The sequence below is a fragment of the Xyrauchen texanus genome, chromosome 21 (genome assembly GCF_025860055.1).
Source record: "Xyrauchen texanus isolate HMW12.3.18 chromosome 21, RBS_HiC_50CHRs, whole genome shotgun sequence".
NCBI lineage: Eukaryota > Metazoa > Chordata > Actinopteri > Cypriniformes > Catostomidae > Xyrauchen > Xyrauchen texanus.
This window is the reverse complement of record NC_068296.1, coordinates 40,725,047-40,743,269: the sequence shown is the minus strand read 5'-3', so window position 1 is coordinate 40,743,269 and position 18,223 is coordinate 40,725,047. Positions and strand designations below refer to the sequence as shown.

The 18,223-nt window shown below is 39.0% G+C and overlaps 1 protein-coding gene across 4 annotated transcripts in view; it reads left to right on the top strand.

The window, feature by feature from the left end:
* LOC127661435 (DNA damage-binding protein 1) overlaps positions 1-18,223 on the top strand; it is a 105,209-nt gene that overhangs the window by 47,152 nt on the left and 39,834 nt on the right. For 3 of the 4 annotated variants that reach the window (XM_052152147.1, XM_052152144.1, XM_052152145.1), the window contains exons 15-17: positions 8,688-8,795; positions 9,143-9,350; positions 10,147-10,242. The exons of the other annotated variant lie outside the window; for it this stretch is intronic. In XM_052152147.1, coding sequence (XP_052008107.1) covers positions 8,688-8,795; positions 9,143-9,350; positions 10,147-10,242 — 412 coding nt within the window. The remainder of the gene's footprint in view (positions 1-8,687; positions 8,796-9,142; positions 9,351-10,146; positions 10,243-18,223) is intronic. 4 annotated transcript variants of the gene reach the window in all.

Sequence of the window (18,223 nt, the reverse complement as noted above, 5' to 3'; positions counted from 1 at the left end):
CCCTTCAGTTTTGTCTTCAGCAAGTGAAATGCATGCTCACTCGGATTCAGGTCAGGTGATTGACTTGGCCATTGCATAACATTCCACTTCTTTCCCTTAAAAAACTCTTTGGTTGCTTTCGCAGTATGTTTCGGGTCATTGTCCATCTGTACTGTGAAGCGCCGTCCAATGAGTTCTGAAGCATTTGGCTGAATATGAGCAGATAATATTGCCCGAAACACTTCAGAATTCATCCTGCTGCTTTTGTCAGCAGTCACATCATCAATAAATACAAGACAACCAGTTCCATTGGCAGCCATACATGCCCACGCCATGACACTACCACCACCATGCTTCACTGATGAGGTGGTATGCTTTGGATTATGAGCAGTTCCTTTCCTTCTCCATACTCTTCTCTTCCCATCACTCTGGTACAAGTTGATCTTTGTCTCATCTGTCCATAGGATGTTGTTCCAGAACTGTGAAGGCTTTTTTTAGATGTTGTTTGGCAAACTCTAATCTGGCCTTCCTGTTTTTGAGGCTCACCAATGGTTTACATCTTGTGGTGAACCCTCTGTATTCACTCTGGTGAAGTCTTCTCATGATTGTTGACTTTGACACACATACACCTACCTCCTGGAGAGTGTTCTTGATCTGGCAACTGTTGTGAAGGTTGTTTTCTTCACCAGGGAAAGAATTCTTCGGTCATCCACCACAGTTGTTTTCCGTGGTCTTCCGGGTCTTTTGGTGTTGCTGAGCTCACCGGTGCGTTCTTTCTTTTTAAGAATGTTCCAAACAGTTGATTTGGCCACACCTAATGTTTTTGCTATCTCTCTGATGGGTTTGTTTTGATTTTTCAGCCTAATGATGGCTTGCTTCACTGATAGTGACAGCTCTTTGGATCTCATATTGAGAGTTGACAGCAACAGATTCCAAATGCAAATAGCACACTTGAAATGAACTCTGGACCTTTTATCTGCTCCTTCTAAATGGGATAATGAGGGAACAACACACACCTGGCCAATGGAACAGCTGAGCAGCCAATTGTCCCATTACTTTTGGTCCCTTAAAAAGTGTAAGCACATATACAAACTGTTGTAATTCCTACACCGTTCACCTGATTTGGATGTAAATACCCTCAAATTAAAGCTGAAAGTCTGCAGTTAAAGCACATCTTGTTCGTTTCATTTCAAATCCATTGTGGTGGTGTATAGATTCAAAAAGATTAGAGTTGTGTCAATGTCCCAATATTTATGGACCTGACTGTATGGATATGTACTAACCTTATATCAAAGTCAATGACATAAATATGAATCAAGTTGCTCTCCAAATTTGCTCAAATAGAGTTTGGATTGGGAAGTTTTTCATGAATTAGTTTGAACTGTTTGTTTTAATGATTCTCAATTCAACGACTTATGTGCGTCATTAAAATTGCTTATGGAAATCTCCATGTGGAATTTCAATATTAAAATGTTTTGGTAAAACTATACAGTAAATATTGCTGTTTGTCTCTGTTTTGTACTATGTTGGAGTATAGTGTGGAAAACGTGCCTTTTATTATTTATGAACTACTTTTTTACTTTTGAAACTCCATTTTACATATTGCAGTTTCTCAATAACGACATTCCTTAATGCATTTTAACAGGGCACATATTTCAATTGTTTTCCCTCAGTGCTCATGTTTATAAATAATTTAATTAAAACTGTCACTTTCTTTAGACACATTTCTATATTCTGTCCTTTTTTAATTAATTAGTCCATTTGAAGTTTGTCTTTGAAGTGCTGTTTCTAAGTTCAGACTTAAGGCTTATTCCATGTCAAATCTACCAAATTTCTGAAACTTCCCTGTCTGAAATGTTTTGATTTTATTAATAATTTTTCTGTATTAAATATTAAGATATTAAATCTGAAGTATGTAACTTTTTCCAGTTTTAAAATACTTTCTTCTGTCCCAGCTTAATATGCAGATACAACTATATATATGTAAGCCATGCATAGGATAATTTTCCATACAATTTTAAACACTCTGTCTCTATGAAAATTCTGTTTGTTTGGAGCAGCTCTCTTAGACCCGCCCCAACAATATTACTCAACCAGTGGCGTGAGTGGGGGGTGGGACTATCTCTTTGTTTGATCAATGGCAGATGAGAGGTTATTCGTTTGAAAATTATAATTTTGGAATTCCATTCTGTTGCACAGACATAACATATTTCAGCTTTAAATACCATGGATAAATATTTAGTAATCCATTATTTTTTAGATCCTTTATATCCATTATATCTCGCTTTTTGAAAGTTTTACACTTCAGTTTGTGCAATACCTAAATCATTATTTTTGGTTTGTCAGCATCTGAAAAGCACTAGAATGCATCAATAAGGCTCTGAAAACTCCAAAAGTGCTGAAACTCAAATGCATTTGTACTGTATTTTAGTATTATGCTTTTTTTCTGACCTAAAAGTGTTTGTGTGTCAGAAACTGTAAATGGGAGAGATCCCATACTTTGTGGGATGCCCCAAAAACTGTGTCCTAACCAGACGTGATGAGCCACAAGGCATTCTATCTTTGACTTGGTTTCTCTATCTGCTGCGTTGCGCCTGACAGTCCCGTCTACAAATTAACTTTCATGGGTCTAAAATCCTCGCAACTAGCTGATTTTGGCAAAGGGTGTCACACTAGCCGACTGTTGTTCTTGAGGTCTCAGTCTCTTTCAGTCAGAGCTGTCACACACACACACACACACATACACTCCCTCTGATTTTCTCTCTGCTTCCTGGCCATGTGCAGATTGCCGAAATAACAGCATAAAGTAACTTTGCTACATGTATGTGTGTGTGATTTGTATATTTATCCCTTTTGGTGCTTGCCGTAGAAATGCCATATACTGACTGCTTCAGTGGAAAAATAATTCCGTTCAATCAACAGAATGTTCTGTGCTTTTTTTTGTGTAATATATCATGATTTTAGTGAATGAATATCGCGTTGTCGTGTCGCATTTAGTGTGGACAGACAGATTGCCTGTTGCTGAAATCTTATCACATCATGTCTGGTTAGGACACCGTCTAAGTCCTCCCCACTACTAGTCCCTCTGCGTACATGCATCCATCTGACTTTTAAGTAAAATAGCCAGTCTCTTTTTATATACAGACATCGCCTGTCAGCAAGGGCGAGTCTAGCCCTTTTTTAGGGGTGCTTCAGCACACCTAAAAAGGAGCTCAGCACCCCTAAATCTTGGAGTAAGAAATGTTGTTATTCTAAAATTTTTGTTCGTCTTTGACAAGGTTAAATAATGTCCAAAACATACTCCGTAGTTTGTGGTTTAAAATGTATGTGTTAAGGATGAAAATGAAAACACCCCCGCTTAGCAAATGGTGTCATCCTCTTCTCTTCTTCTACTTCTCCTCTGTACCTGCACCGCTCAGCACGACCGTCATTCAGCGCGAAACACACGCAGAGTGAGAACCCGTTATGTAGTGTTGTGAATCAACTAAGTTGCTCCAAAGCTGTGTCTCACACTTCTTTCCTTTTACCTAGAGTTGTTCCGATTCCGAAACCATATCGGTGAGTACTGGAGTCAGTATCCTGAATCACCAGGGTACACCTATAATAAGTGTTTATTTTCGGACTATTTTAGTCCAGCGGGTCGCCGCCGCTGTGGAGTAGCACAGCACCTGGGTGACTCGTCCATAGTCATAAACGGAGAGAAGTAGCACCGGTTACAATGTTCTTCCGCAAGACGCATGCAGTTCTGTTTATTAACTGCTACAGCGTGAAACAAAAACAGCAGCGCGACAAATCAACTGCGTACCTGTGTAGTGCGTACGTGTGTCTCTGTTGGTAAAGTTTATCGTTGATGTGATACTCATTTTAACAATCGGGAGTCATGTAAACATGACATCACGTGCGTCTTTTCTGGTCAGTCGTCATGGAAACATGAAGCCCTGGCGTTTGGACCAGAGTAAAACAAACATAAAACTGTATACCACCAGTATGTGTGAAAACACTCACTGTGGCTTTTTAAATTGAATTGTTATTCATTCCTAGATTTATATCTGTTATTATTCAGTTGTGGCTGACTATCAAACTAGACAATAAATGAAAGTTTAATGTTTTTCTTTTGCTGTATTTATTCATTCCTCAAACACAGAGGATTTAACCTGAACCAGGCTTAACTCCTGAACTCCTAGCATTACTCTCTCTCTCTCTCTCTCTCTCTCTCTCTCTCTCTTTCTCTGTGTGGCCTGCCCAGTGAGCAATGGACATACGACAGTTCTTTAAAAGAAAAAAGACAGATTCAGGTGAGAGACTAGGGACAGTCCATAATGACCTCTGTCTTATTTTATTTATTTTTTTGTTCTTCTGAAAAGTGTTAAGCTAAAGTAACAGATAATGCAAACCAGCTATCTGTTGTTGTATCAAATTACTTATCTAGGCAATCCTCTGCTTTTATTTATTTATTTTTATTTCAAACCTACAATGGAGAATACAGCTTCTCTTGTGAAAGGAATTTGTGATTTAAAAAAGTTTCTAAGCCCAATAATAATAATAATAAAGACATTTAAAATGGCATGCCTCTGTGTGCCTTTTGATCACATCCTTAGAATCTGTAAATGGTCTCCATAACATTTTTGTGACATGACAAACTGACCTCAACTCTCCTGCCTACAATATATTTGTGTATGATTGTCAGTGCCAAGGGAAAGAGAGGAAGATGGAGAAGGAGAAAGGGAAAGAGAGGGAGATGGAGAAGGAGAAAGGGAAAGAGAGGGAGATGGAGAAGGAGAAAGGGAAAGGGAGAGCATGCAGGAAGAACCAGGTGAGGAAACAACAACAATAAATTGACATATAGTGAATAGTGGCAAGCAAAACAGTAACTACTCATACTAACTTATTGGCATTAAGTAGCCTATATTACATTTACTTTTTGTAACATTATTTTACACCACATTTTTTCATAATAAAGGAGGAGGAAAACAACAGGGAGAGTCCATAAGGGATGAGAGGGAATTGACTAGTGAAAGAAATGAAGAGACAGAGGGAGTGCAACATAGAGACCACCAAGCCAAAGCAGCAGAGACAGAAGAGAGCTGTTCAGACTTAGGGGATAAAGACACTGGTCCTAAACAGTTAAAGCTGTCTCAATACCCTCATACTCAGTTTGGCACACAAAAAAAGAGCCTTTCAAGAACCATTTTTTGTAAATAATTTATAGAAGATGAATTACATTTTGATGTCCAAGTACCTGTTACTTTGTTCAATGACAATAAAGTTGAATCTAATCTAACCAATCTGATGACTGTTGATACAAAAGGAGGCACATGGAGTTAACGGTCAGGAAAAACAGCTGAGTGAAGAAGGTTTTGTGTTTGTTACAGGGGGCTGTCTGTGTGAACTCTCACAATTAAGCTGGTGCTCTGAAAAGGTCAAAAAAAAAAAAAAAAGAAAAGAAACAAATCTGGATTTTGGAGTTAGTTGAACCAATGTTAAAATGATAAAGTTATTTTTCAATAGACATATTTTTTGTTTTTGTGTGAAAGAGGGTGGGAGGTGGCAGTGGGGCTCATTGGGTGCTCAGCACCCCTAAAGCTCAGACCCTAGAATCGCCCCTGCCTGTCAGTCAACTCGAACGTGCATTTTTGTTTAGTGTGGTCTGAGATAAAGAAACACAATTTATGGTTGCATTGTTGTCAGATTTTACTGCTGATTTGAAATATGTTCTTTGATCTTAATCTTGACCAACCGTTTTGGAGATTTCTGTGTTTTTTTATTCAAGTGGATAGGAGCTGTACTTTCATGCCGCTTGTATCCATAGAAAATAACTGCCTGCGGGTGTTCTAAAGATGGACGCAGTGTGGACTGACTTGCCTTGAAAGGTACTTTGGATGCTTCTCAATCATCTCCCTCGTTCAGTGGTCAGGGCACAGTCTCAATCTCAAAATTGTTACAGTGCACTGAAACGTTGCTCAATAAAAATTCCCATAATGCACCGTAAAAACCAAGGAGCATCGTTGCTCACTATGTTCCCTTACCGGAAGCATCAGCATGTCTTTTGTCTACAAAGTCAAAGCCTTATTTCCTCTTTTAAAGAGATGTTGTTTTTAATGTCTTTCATCCATAATGACCACGAAATGGAAACAGTCTTTAAATAGGGGTCGACCGATATTGTTCTTTCAGGTCCGATAACGATTATTTGTAATCGAGGAGACTGATAACCGATATTTTGGGCCGATATACATTTGCAGTAAAAATGAAAATTTTAGTGTCAAATTTTACACTAAAACAAACTGCAACACAAAACATCCTTTAAATGCCTGAATTTGTTTAGTGAAATACTGCAAAACAGAACATTTCAATATTATCTTTTTAAAAATACTGGAAAACTATATATCATAATTTTTTCAGTCAAGTGAAAAAGGGCATCAGGATTTTATTCACAATGGAGGAGAAAGTTTTAACTCTAGCAAAGTTGATGTTACGTTTGCTAAACCTCCTAACGTTGATTAGCTAGCTACCACTATTAATCAGTTATAACATGTAAAATCACCAATTCATACGGGCGAGTACTCCGTTAAATCAGTCCTTATCTCTAGCCACCCTGCATAATGCCTCCATTGCAGTAAATGATAGATAGTTCATTGAGTTTATGCAGTAATATTCTACAAACAAAATCCATGACAGTTTCATTTCTACAGTGATGTTGTTGATTATTAACAGCTGTGTATTAATTCGCAAGCTATTATTGGTGTCACATATGATTGTTTCATAAGTATCCCAATGCTCAGTGGATGAAGACCCTTGCAAGTGCCCGAATTCTTTTTACTTTCTACTGATTCAAGACAAAGGGAGCTGATTGAGACACACCACATGGCTTAAATCAAAATAATTATAATTCCTTCAGTGCCCCCAAATGAAATGCTGGAAAATTTGCCCCATATTATGAGCAATATTCTTTCACCTTTTTGTAGATATACGCATTTCACAAACTGAAGAGCCACATGTTTCGCTTTGACTAAATAATAGGTTATTTTTGGACTTAAAAATCTAGATTTTTACATTACTGTTTGTATGTGCATAAATTAAGGTCACATTTCTCATTGATACTTTAGACTTTTTTTTATTATGCTATATGACCTACATTTGTTTTTGACCTTTTGAAAATTTCTAAATCTGTATGATCACAGGTGGGGATCTACCAAATGCAATAACTGGGGAAGAACCTTACAATTAAATTGCACTTGACCCAACCCACTTGTGCCTACACTTGGCTTGCACGAAAATATAAAAACTTAATGGTCATGCCCACTGAATTTGCGCACATGACGAATAGGGCTGTACAATTAATGGAAATAAAATCGAAACCTCGATATGACCTTGTGCGATTATTAAACTGGAAGGGCTGCGAATTCATTAAATAAATATTCTGCTAAACGCTTTTTCCTGTGTGAAGGGTTTTTTTATTATTATCTGCGGTAGTAGCATCTCAGTCTCCGCAAGGCACAGGTATCATAATAATAACGCAGAATACAAGATGGGGTATAATTCAAACAACTTCAATAATTGATTGCTGAGCAAACAGCATTAACAGTAACACATGTAGAGTAGAGAAACTTCTCTTCCTCCATTCTCCTGTCATTTGTTTACCTCACGAGAGAGCGTGTCGCCCTTATTACACTCCCCGTGGATACAAGTAAAAGTGGAACTAATATTACCAACATCCAACAAAATAAAAAGGAAAGAACATACATATAATAAATCTATATTAAATATTTAGTTACTATACTATAATGCATTACTGAATTAAATATAATAAAATAATTAATAAAAATAATTAAATTAAATGGTGACAAACTAACCAAAATGTTCACTTTAAATGTAATTACACCAATGTGTTATCAGTTCAACTTCAGTTTGACATTAAACCTCATTCTTTAGGACTATCTTATATATAGTAAAGAATAATTTGTATAAGCCAACTAGTTTTTAAGGCCTAGAATAAAGAGTAACGTTTATATTTTAAAGTTATATTTTGTGTTTATTGTATTATTCAATCGACCAACATTATTTTTGATAGCAAAAACTAGGCAACAACTATGGTTTTAACAACAGGGACATTTAGTTAAGTGACATTGAGCAGAAAGCTTGCATATAACCAGTTTTGACAGAGCTGCTGATAAAAAGTGAAATGATCAGCATCGATTGATGAGATGAAATGAAAATTGGAGATCGGTATCGGATCTGTTTCAAAAACGAATGTTGATGATTAGTGAGACCCTATCACAAAATGGACAAAAATGGGTACATGGTGGATGGTAACATTTGAATATGAAGAAGAATTTGTTTCACTGTTTATATATTTATTTCTTTGTGGTTGAACTGAAACAAGGTCTCAGTTTGGTTCTTTTTAAGAGGGCTCAAGTGTGAAACCCCCAGCTGCCTTTTTGTAGGAGAACATGTGGAAAGCATTACATCATAATCGCAGTTCAAATCACAATATTTTTCAAAATAATCGCAATATGACTTTTTGTCCAAATCGTGCAGCCCGAATGATGAATCACATAGCGCTACGCATAATGCATCGTGCTTTTAAAAGAGGACCCATAATATTAAACCCTTGTGCTCTAATCCACAGATGTCAAACTCAGTGCCCCATTTCATTAAATTAGTTTTTTTGTTTGTTTTTTGTTACGTTTTGTGATGTCTGTGTTTTGTAGAGATCATTCCTCGTTCAATCCTCATGATGACTTTTGAGGGCACTCATTATCTGCTGTGTGCTCTGGGAGACGGTGCACTCTTCTATTTCGGACTGGAAATTCAAACAGGTTAAAAAAACACACACACCAACACCCAACCACTATAAAAATCAACTTCGTTTCTCTAAACACTTTTGTGAAGAACCTTTATGAAATCAAAATGTACTTTCTTCATACACGTTGGTCTTACTGTAAACGATTCAACAGTGCACGTTATTCTTTTATGTGCAGTATCTATCCATAATTGTTGAAAAGATTCATTGATTCAAACTGTTCTTGTTTCTCATTCAGTGAATGTTGCCAGAATTGTTGCATTTAGAGTTTGTTACCACATTGTAGTTTGTTTTCAGGACAGGGGACACAGTGTAATAATGCAGAAGCTTTTGCAGATCTGAGAGTGTGATTTTTCTGTGCAGGAGTTTTAAGTGAACGTAAGAAGGTAACTCTTGGCACTCAGCCGACAGTTCTGCGCACGTTTCGCTCGCTCTCCACATCAAACGTGTTCGCTTGTTCAGACCGACCCACCGTCATCTACTCCAGCAACCACAAACTGGTGTTCTCTAATGTCAATCTTAAAGAGGTGAACTACATGTGCCCGCTAAACTCTAAGGGATACCCTGACAGGTAGAACAACTGAAACTCACACCAAGAGTGACATTTTTTTTTGCGCATTGCGTTTATATGGGCCTGTTCAAACAAGCATTTTTTTGTTCTCACATTTGTTTGCCCCCCCCCCCCCCTGCATTAAAAATTCATATTTAAAAAAAAAAAAAAAAAGAATCTTAAAGAGGTGAACTACATGTGCCCGCTAAACTCTAAGGGATACCCTGACAGGTAGAACAACTGAAACTCACACCAAGAGTGACATTTTTTTTTAGCATTGTGTTTATATGGGCCTGTTCAAACAAGCATTTTTTTGTTCTCACATTTGTTTGCCCCCTGCATTAAAAATTCATATTTAAAAAAAAAAAAAAAGAATCTTAAAGAGGTGAACTACATGTGCCCGCTAAACTCTAAGGGATACCCTGACAGGTAGAACAACTGAAACTCACACCAAGAGTGACATTTTTTTTATGCATTGCGTTTATATGGGCCTGTTCAAACAAGCATTTTTTGTTCTCACATTTGTTTGCTCCCAGCATTAAAAATTCATATTTAAAAAAAAAACAAAATGAATGTTGAAAGCTGTTTCCACCCCCCAAAAAAATTCTTCTTAACAGCACAACAAGCATAGGAAAATAAACTCCTGCTGATACACCAGATGTCACACAAATGACTGGGTGCACCTCTTAAAGTGTCATTTACATGCTCATTGTGATGATTGGCTTTATTTTGCATTAATTTGTGAAAAGGACAGGTTTACAATAAATTTGTTTATGTCTGGAATCATAAGTGTAATTTTTTTGTCCTGGTATTTCAGTTTAGCTCTGGCTAATAACAGCACTCTGACCATCGGCACCATTGATGAGATCCAGAAACTCCACATCAGAACTGTACCACTCTACGAGTCACCCAAGTGAGTGAGTGAGTGAGTGAGTGAGTGGGGGGTGGCGGCGGCGGCTATAGAGGGTTTGGCTAGAATATATACTAGGGATGGATGTGATGTATTGATTCATGTAAATGGACATTTTGTCAGATTAAATTAATCAGAGCTTGTTTTTGAAAAACAGAGCTTGTTTTTGTTGTGTAACTCCAGCCAGGTTTCTTAAGTAACCAAATTAGCCTGGTTGCTTGGAAGGGTAGATTCACATGGGGTGAATCCTCGTGGTCACTATAATGTGGTTCGTTCTGGGCAGGGTTTCCGTTGTCCGGTAATTACCGGACATTGACCGGTAAAAAAATTAAATGTCCGACAAAATTAAATCTCTCCGGTCAAATTGTCCGATTAAAATTGCCTAATAATCCCGTCCCCCTAACACAATCTGAATTTGAGAATAAGCCTAAAATGTATAAAGCAAAAATACACCGATCTCTTGCTATGTTATAAAGGAACAGGCTCTATCGTTTGAAAGTTATGAAACAACATCGCATGCTGCATTTCAAATAAAGCGCACGCCTAAAACGGCTGCAATATAGACCTAAACGACTAACGATTGAGTGAGACGTTTCAAATATGGCCAGGCCCAGGCAGACTAGCTTTAAAAGCTTTTTTCAGAGGCCAGACGATGGTGAATCAGGAACATCTCATTATAGATAGATCAGTGCTTCTAATCCGCACATTCGTGCAGTTTTTTTTCTCTATCATCAAAACTGAATAGCCTATGTTCATCAGTGCATGGTTACAGTCACGTTTGTGTGCATTTTATTTTGTGATTTCACCGGAATTAATAGAGAGTCTCCGCAAAGGCGATAGATTGAAACGCGCGTCCTAGTGAAGATTGCGCAACTCGCGCAGCGCGTCGTCCATGCAACTGATAGCAGCGGACACGAGCGCTTAGCTTGATTTCAAAAACAACAGATTTTAGTGCTAGATCTCTTATTTAATAACGGACTAAATGAATGATCTACTAGTTAACTGGAGAGGTTTTATTTATTTGTATTAGGTACATCCGTGCCTCAATGTTTCAAAAAGTGAATGTGTGTGAAACCACAGTAAAAAACAATTGCCGTTGATTGACGCCAATCGGACGTTCATGTATTTTTTTTCGTCTATTTGAAAGTTAAGCTAATAATAATATGTTGCATTCTATACGGCCTGATTATGTCATTTTTTAAATAACATAGACTGCCTCCAGTTTTCCTCATCTTGACTAATTAAGAGGCGATATATTTGACCGGCATATCATCAAAATGTCCGTAAAACGAAGTGACCGGCACCATTTTTTTCTAGCGGAAACTCTGGTTCTGGGTGGGGTGAGTTGTGCTTGAATGCCGCGGAGAATAATGTGAAGCCTCCACATGCGCTATGTCTCCGCGGTAACGTGCTCAACAAGCCACGTGATAAGATGCGCGGGTTGATTGTCTCCGCCACCCAGATTGTCCTAGTCACTACGCCACCATGAATACTTAGAGTGCATTGGGAATTTGGCATTCCAAATTGGGGAGAAAAAGGGGAGAAAAAAAATAAAAAATAGAAAAAAAACATAATTGACCCCTTAATTGAGTCCACTTTTACCATAGTTAACACATTTTGATATGCGGAATCTCTTTATCCTGATGTAAAAATGGCATTAGCTATAAAACACAGCATCACGGAATTGGACACAATTTGGATGAAAGTAAATATTTGAATGCATAATTAATCAAATTAAAATCACGATATGTTCTAGTGTGATTATTAAACCACAGAAGGCTGAGATTTAATAAAATAAATATATAATTTGCGTATGATGCATGCTTCAAAATAGGCATTCCTCTTATAGGCTATTCATTATAGTGGTCGATAGATAAGGGTTTTTACAGTGGCCTGTTGTTAAACCAGTGCAATGCATGTTAGTAAAAATATAAGTATTAGTATTACATTAGTGTTTATAACAGCAGAAAACTAGAAAATTTGTTTTCTGTGGTGTGTTTTAGAAATGGCTATCATTTATCTTAAACATGAATATTAGTATCACAGATTTTTGGGGTTTTATAATCCCAGCCACGCAGTGAACTGCTTATCTGGATTTGAGAAACTAAACTACCATCAAAACCACTCTGAAAGGCCAAAATAAAAGCTTGATTTAAATGAGGGGGAAAAGACAACAATACAGTATAATACTACTGTATGGTAATCTAATGGTGCTGTAAGCGATTTTTTTTCATAGAAAGGTATGCAAACAAATGTCCTACTCCCTGTAAGATATTAATGAAGTGTCTGAGATACCTCACCTGTCTCTGTGACAGCTCTAGATCCTGTAAACGGCTAACATAAATGTGTCAGCGGGCCCCTGACTCTGACAATTTCTGCCTGTCAGTCATTTTTCTCAGTGTTGTAGTTGCAGCAAATTATTGAGGCATAATGCATTTTTATACCATGTTGCTCATAACAGTTGTCAGTTGAGGGCCCTATTTTGCTGCTGTTGTTTTTGACAGCTGTTTCTGCTCTTGATGCTCTTAATAAAGCTCATATGATATCTTTGGAGTACAGCGTTTTGGGGAAAGTGGGCGTGGCTAATCCAAAGGCTCAGCTTTTGGAAATTCTAGAATGGCTAAAATCGCTTACAGCACCTTTAATGTTTACTGTGATTAAATACTAATAATTAATTTAAGCAATATCTCACATCTGTTATGTTCTGTTGTTTAGCACTTCATTTGACAAAAATAATGCAGTGTTGTTGAAAAATTATACTTTAACCGTTTTGATAATAAAATGTTAAACTGTTCAAATATGGAATTTGGGAAAAAAATAACCATTCAGTAGCCACAATATACAGTGTATCATGACCTCTTGTGTGTTTTTTTCTGAAATGTCCTGGAATATTGTGCTGTGAAAAGAGTGGGAACCCTGAGTCAGTGATGCTGTTCAGTCCTGCCAAAGTGTGTCAGATCACGGTGGTCTGGAGCATCCTTCACTATATATCGGTAAGAATTGTCCCGCAAGACCGTAATTGCGTGTACAGAGTGTGTTAAGCGGATTCTATCGGCGCGGGTTGCACGCCTGAAATTGAAACAGCCTGTCACAGCCTTGGTGGTGTTCCCTAAGGAGGCTTTGCGAGGCAATGTACGCTGTCCCAGAGCACAGTGCGGGTGCATTGATAAGCTCCTTAAAGTCTATTGCTTGCATAATGTGCATACAATTCTAAAGCAAAGCTGCTTAAGTACTGCAAAAAACCCTAAGGATCCTCCCAATGTTTCTGTTCAACTCTTTGGACCGAACGTCCCAGAACTGCTAGAAAGGAAGGTGAAATTGTCACAGGCTTCTCGTCAGCTGAGACAGGTGCAGCGTAATCCTACGTTTAGGTTACCGACCGCTCAAGTTCGCCATCGCTATGCAGTGCCTGAACAACACTCCTGTCAACCCCCTAACCAGCAGTCATATGCCTCACATAGATCTCATGTTATCAAGGATGCTAGGGGCTTTCGGCCATCTCATTGACAGTCGGCGGGGAATCACAACAGTTTTCTGCCCCGGTGTCCCTGCAGTATGGGGTGCTGCTGCAGTTGATATGTCAGTGATTCCACTGAGTTTACTCCCTCAGACCACTCCAGATGTGGAACAACAGCTTACGTTTGAGTCCCATCAGACATCGCCATCATCTGATTGTAATCTCTCACCACTGTGTTTGCACATTAAGGCGGTGGACTCTTGGTGGCTAGGGTACCTCTTGGTGTAATTCCCTCTTGTTGCGAGGTGGTCACGACTGACGCTTCCCTTACAGGGTGGGGAGCAACATGGAACCAGAGGGGCATCTGTGGCCGATGGACACCTGCTTAGACCACAGACAATATAAATCTGTTGGAGCTGTGTGCGGTTTACCTGGCCCTGTAGTATTTCATAACAATCCTAGAGGGGTGTTGTGTGTTAGTCCAGTCCGACAACACCTCAACAGTGTTCCACCTGAACGTCAAGGCTGCACAAAGTCCAGCAAGTCCCTACAACTCACTCACTTGCCTCATTGAGAGTGGTTCATCTTCTGGGGTCAACCACGTAGCAGATGCACTTACCAGGGGCCGGATACACCCAAGAGAGTGGAGGTTCCATCCAGAGGTAGTGCTGGGAATTAGGCAGAGGTGGATCTTTTTGCATCAGAGGCGACCACTCATTGTTGCTTGTGGTTTGCAAAGACAGCCCCTTGGGTCAGGATGCACTGTCTAATGAATGGCAGAACTCTCTGGTTTATGCATTTCCTCTTATTCCACTGTTGTGCTAAACATTGCAGAGGGTCTTTCTGTTTCCCTCTGCTGTGGAAGCTTTTAGAAGGCAGTCCATGTCAACTTCCCCTCAGGAGGGATCTTCTCTCCCAGCTGTACATCTGACACCCAGACCCAACACGCCTGCAGATTTGGGTTTGGCCTCTGGGTCCAGTCCTTTTCTTGAGGATTATGAGCCTGCATCATTAACACTATTTATAGTACTAAGGCTAATTCCTCAAGGCAGCTCGTTAGAACCTTTTTTCCACATGGTGCAGGGAAACTGATCCTGCAATATATGTGCCTGGAGATTTAAGCTACCTTCATCATCTTTTGGATAAAGGCTAGGCAGCCTCCACACTGAAAGTATATGTGGCTGCCATTTCTGCCCATCATGTCCTAGTTTACGGTTCTTCTCTCAGATTTCATAGGCTTGTATACAGTTTTATGAAGGGTGCAAGATGCTTAAGACCAGCCCAGAATCCCTGGGGTACTGTAAAGGATTTACCTCTCATGCTTTCATTGCTCGTCCCCATTTGAGCCTCTGCAGAATGCTGAGCTTAAATGTTTTTTTCCATAAAACATTTTTTCTGTTGGCTATAGTGTCCTCTAAATGAGTGATTTAGCTGCATGTTTTGTCTATGTTGGTTGCTGGAGGTCTCTGGGGTCGTGCTTCTGCCCAATCTGTTTTTTTTTCCCCAGAGTCATCCTACAACAATTTATTAATCAGTCCATAGTCCTGGCTTCTTTTCTATCCTCAGTATGTGGATGCAACCACCTGGCAGTCTGATCAGCTCTTTATCTGTTATGGTGGTGTGAGGAGAGGTGCGCTCATCTAAAAGCAGAGGTAATCACATTGGGTTGTAGAGGTAATATTTTGGACTACAAGAAGGCCCAGAAACCGTTGCCTGATGGTTTGTCCAGCCATTCCACCAGGGCTACTTCCTCTTCATGGGCAGCCTTCAAAGGAGTCTCCCTGGCTGACAGCTGCGCTGCCGCTACCTGGGCTTCTCCATGTACCTTTGCGTGGTTCTACATGGTGATTGTCACCACTCCTCATTCCATGAGCTCTGCAGTTCTTCAGGAGTGGACTTGAGTAAATGGTCTGCACCTTTTTTAACTTTAGAAGTTACCAAAGTGCTTTACACTCTGTCCCATTCACATTCACACTAATACACCAATGGCGGCAGAGCTGCCATGCAAGGCGCTAACCTGCCATTGGGAGCAACCTGGGGTTCAGTGTCTTGCCCAAGGACACTTCGGGATGTGGAGTCATGTCTATGACTTTCATCTTTTTTTCTACTCATGAGTTTGCATCCCTGATTCAAGTGGTGGAATTTAGGTAATTTTCAGGATGCTAAATCTGGTGTAAGTTCATGGTGCAGAATTCAAGGATGACATCCGGGAATGTAAGGAAGAGCAAATGAGCAAGAACTCAATCCAACTCTCTCTTGGAAAATCGCAAAGTGAAAGAACAAAATAATTTTAAACAATGTCTGTGAAAACACAGATATATACATATTTTTAGGTTATATATATAGGGCTACTTTTTATAATGTTTCACAAATGTGTTGTATACAGTTTACATACACCTTAGCCAACTACATTTAAACTCGCGAGTTCGAATTCAGGGCGTGCTGATAGACTCCAGCCAGTTCTCCTAAGCAACCAAATATTGGCCCGGTTGCTAGGGAAAGTAGAGTCACACGGGGTAACCTCCTTGTGGTCACTATAATGTGGTTCTTGCTTTCGGTGGGGTTGCATGGTGAGTTGTGCGTGGATGCCGAGGAGAATGGCGTGAAGCCGCCGCGTGCTATGTCTCCGCGGTAATGCCCTCAACAAGCCACGTGATGAGAAGCGCGGATTGCCTCTTTCAGATGCAGAGGCAACTGAGATTCGTCCTCCTCTTGAGGCGAGTCACTATGACACCAAGAGGATTTAGAGTGCAGTTGGGGATTGGGCATTCAAAATTTTTATTCCTGCAAATTATTCTTGACAAGAAAAATAGTAGAGAGAATTATTTATTTCAGCTTTTATTTCTTTCATCACATTCCCAGTGGGCCAGAAGTTAACATACACTTTGTTAATATTTGGTAGCATTGCCTTTAAATTGTTTGTACTTGGGTCAAAACATTTTGGATAGAAAGCTTCTATCCACAAGCTTCTCACAATAAGTTGCTGGAATTTTGCCCCATTCCTCCAGACAGAACTGGTGTAACTAAGTCAGGTTTGTAAGTCTCCTTGCTCACACACGCTTTTTCATTCCTGCCCACAAATGTTCTATCGGATCGAGGTCAGGGATTTGTGATGCCTCTCCTATAACCAAGCCTCACCCTTTTTCCTCCAAACATAACAATGGGTCATTATGGCCAAACAGTTAGATTTTTGTTTCATCAGACCAGAGGACCAGAGGTTTGTGCACTTACAAACATAGTCTGTCTTTTTTATGGCAGTTTTGCAGTAGTGGCTTCTTCCTTGCTGAGCAGCCTTTCAGGTTATGTCGATATAGGACTCGTTTTACTGTGAATATAGATACGTGTCTACCCGTTTCCTCCAGCATTTTCACAAGGTCCTTTGCTGTTGTTCTGGGGTGGATTTGCACTATTCCCACCAAACTATGTTCATCTCTAGGTGACAGAATGTGTCTCCTTCCTGAGCGGTATGATGACTGCATGGTCCCATGGTGTTTGTACTTGCGTACTGTTGTTTAGACAGATGAAAGTGATGCCTTCAGTCTTTTGGAAATTGCTCCCAAATATGAACCAGACTTGTGGAGGTCCACGATTTTTTTTTCTGAGGTCTTGGCTGATTTCTTTTGAATTTCCAATGTATCAATGAAAATACATCCACAGGTAACCTCCAATTCAGTACACCTCCAATCAGAAACTAATTGTCTAAAGGCTTGACATCATTTTCTGGAATTTTCAAAGCTGCTTTTCAGTTGCTTAAAAGCACATTAATGGCTAAAGTCTGATAACACTGTATTCAACACAAATTGGGCTACAATAATATGTGAGCAACATGTGTGTACATGTTTGTATTTTTGAGAAAATAACATTTATGCATGGTTTCTGAATAAACAAAATTTTTAATGCATTGAAATAAGGCCATATAACTCATACTTAACATTTGTCCACCAGCCTAATGATGCGAAAACCATCCTGATCACTCATTCATACAAAACAATATAGTAATTTAACTTTTGTAACCAGATACAAAAGTGTAGCCAATCGCAGACATATCCGATGAGCGCGTGAACACAATGGCCAATCAGAGGTGTTTACGATTCCGCTCAACAGCGATCAAAGCGTCACATTTTTTTAAATTTCAGTACCGACTTGGTACCGAAGTCAGTACTTTTGACAACACTAGACTATACATTTTCTTTACATAAAAACTTTACTTAATTTTAAGTTAACCGTTTAAAAGAAGTCTCTTCTGCTCACCAAGGCTGCATTTATTTGATCCAAAATACAGTAAAAACAGTGATATTTTGAACTATTTTTAAAAAATTTTAAAAGAACAGTTTTCTATATGAATATATTGTAAAATGCATTTGTGATCAAAGCTGAATTTTCAGCATCATTACTGCAGTCTTCAGTGTCACATGTTCCTTCAGAAATCATTATAAGATGGTGATTTTCTAATATTGGCATATTTAAAGTGCATTTTACTCATTTAACCTGAACACATATTTTCAAGCATAAGCTTTGTTGATGATA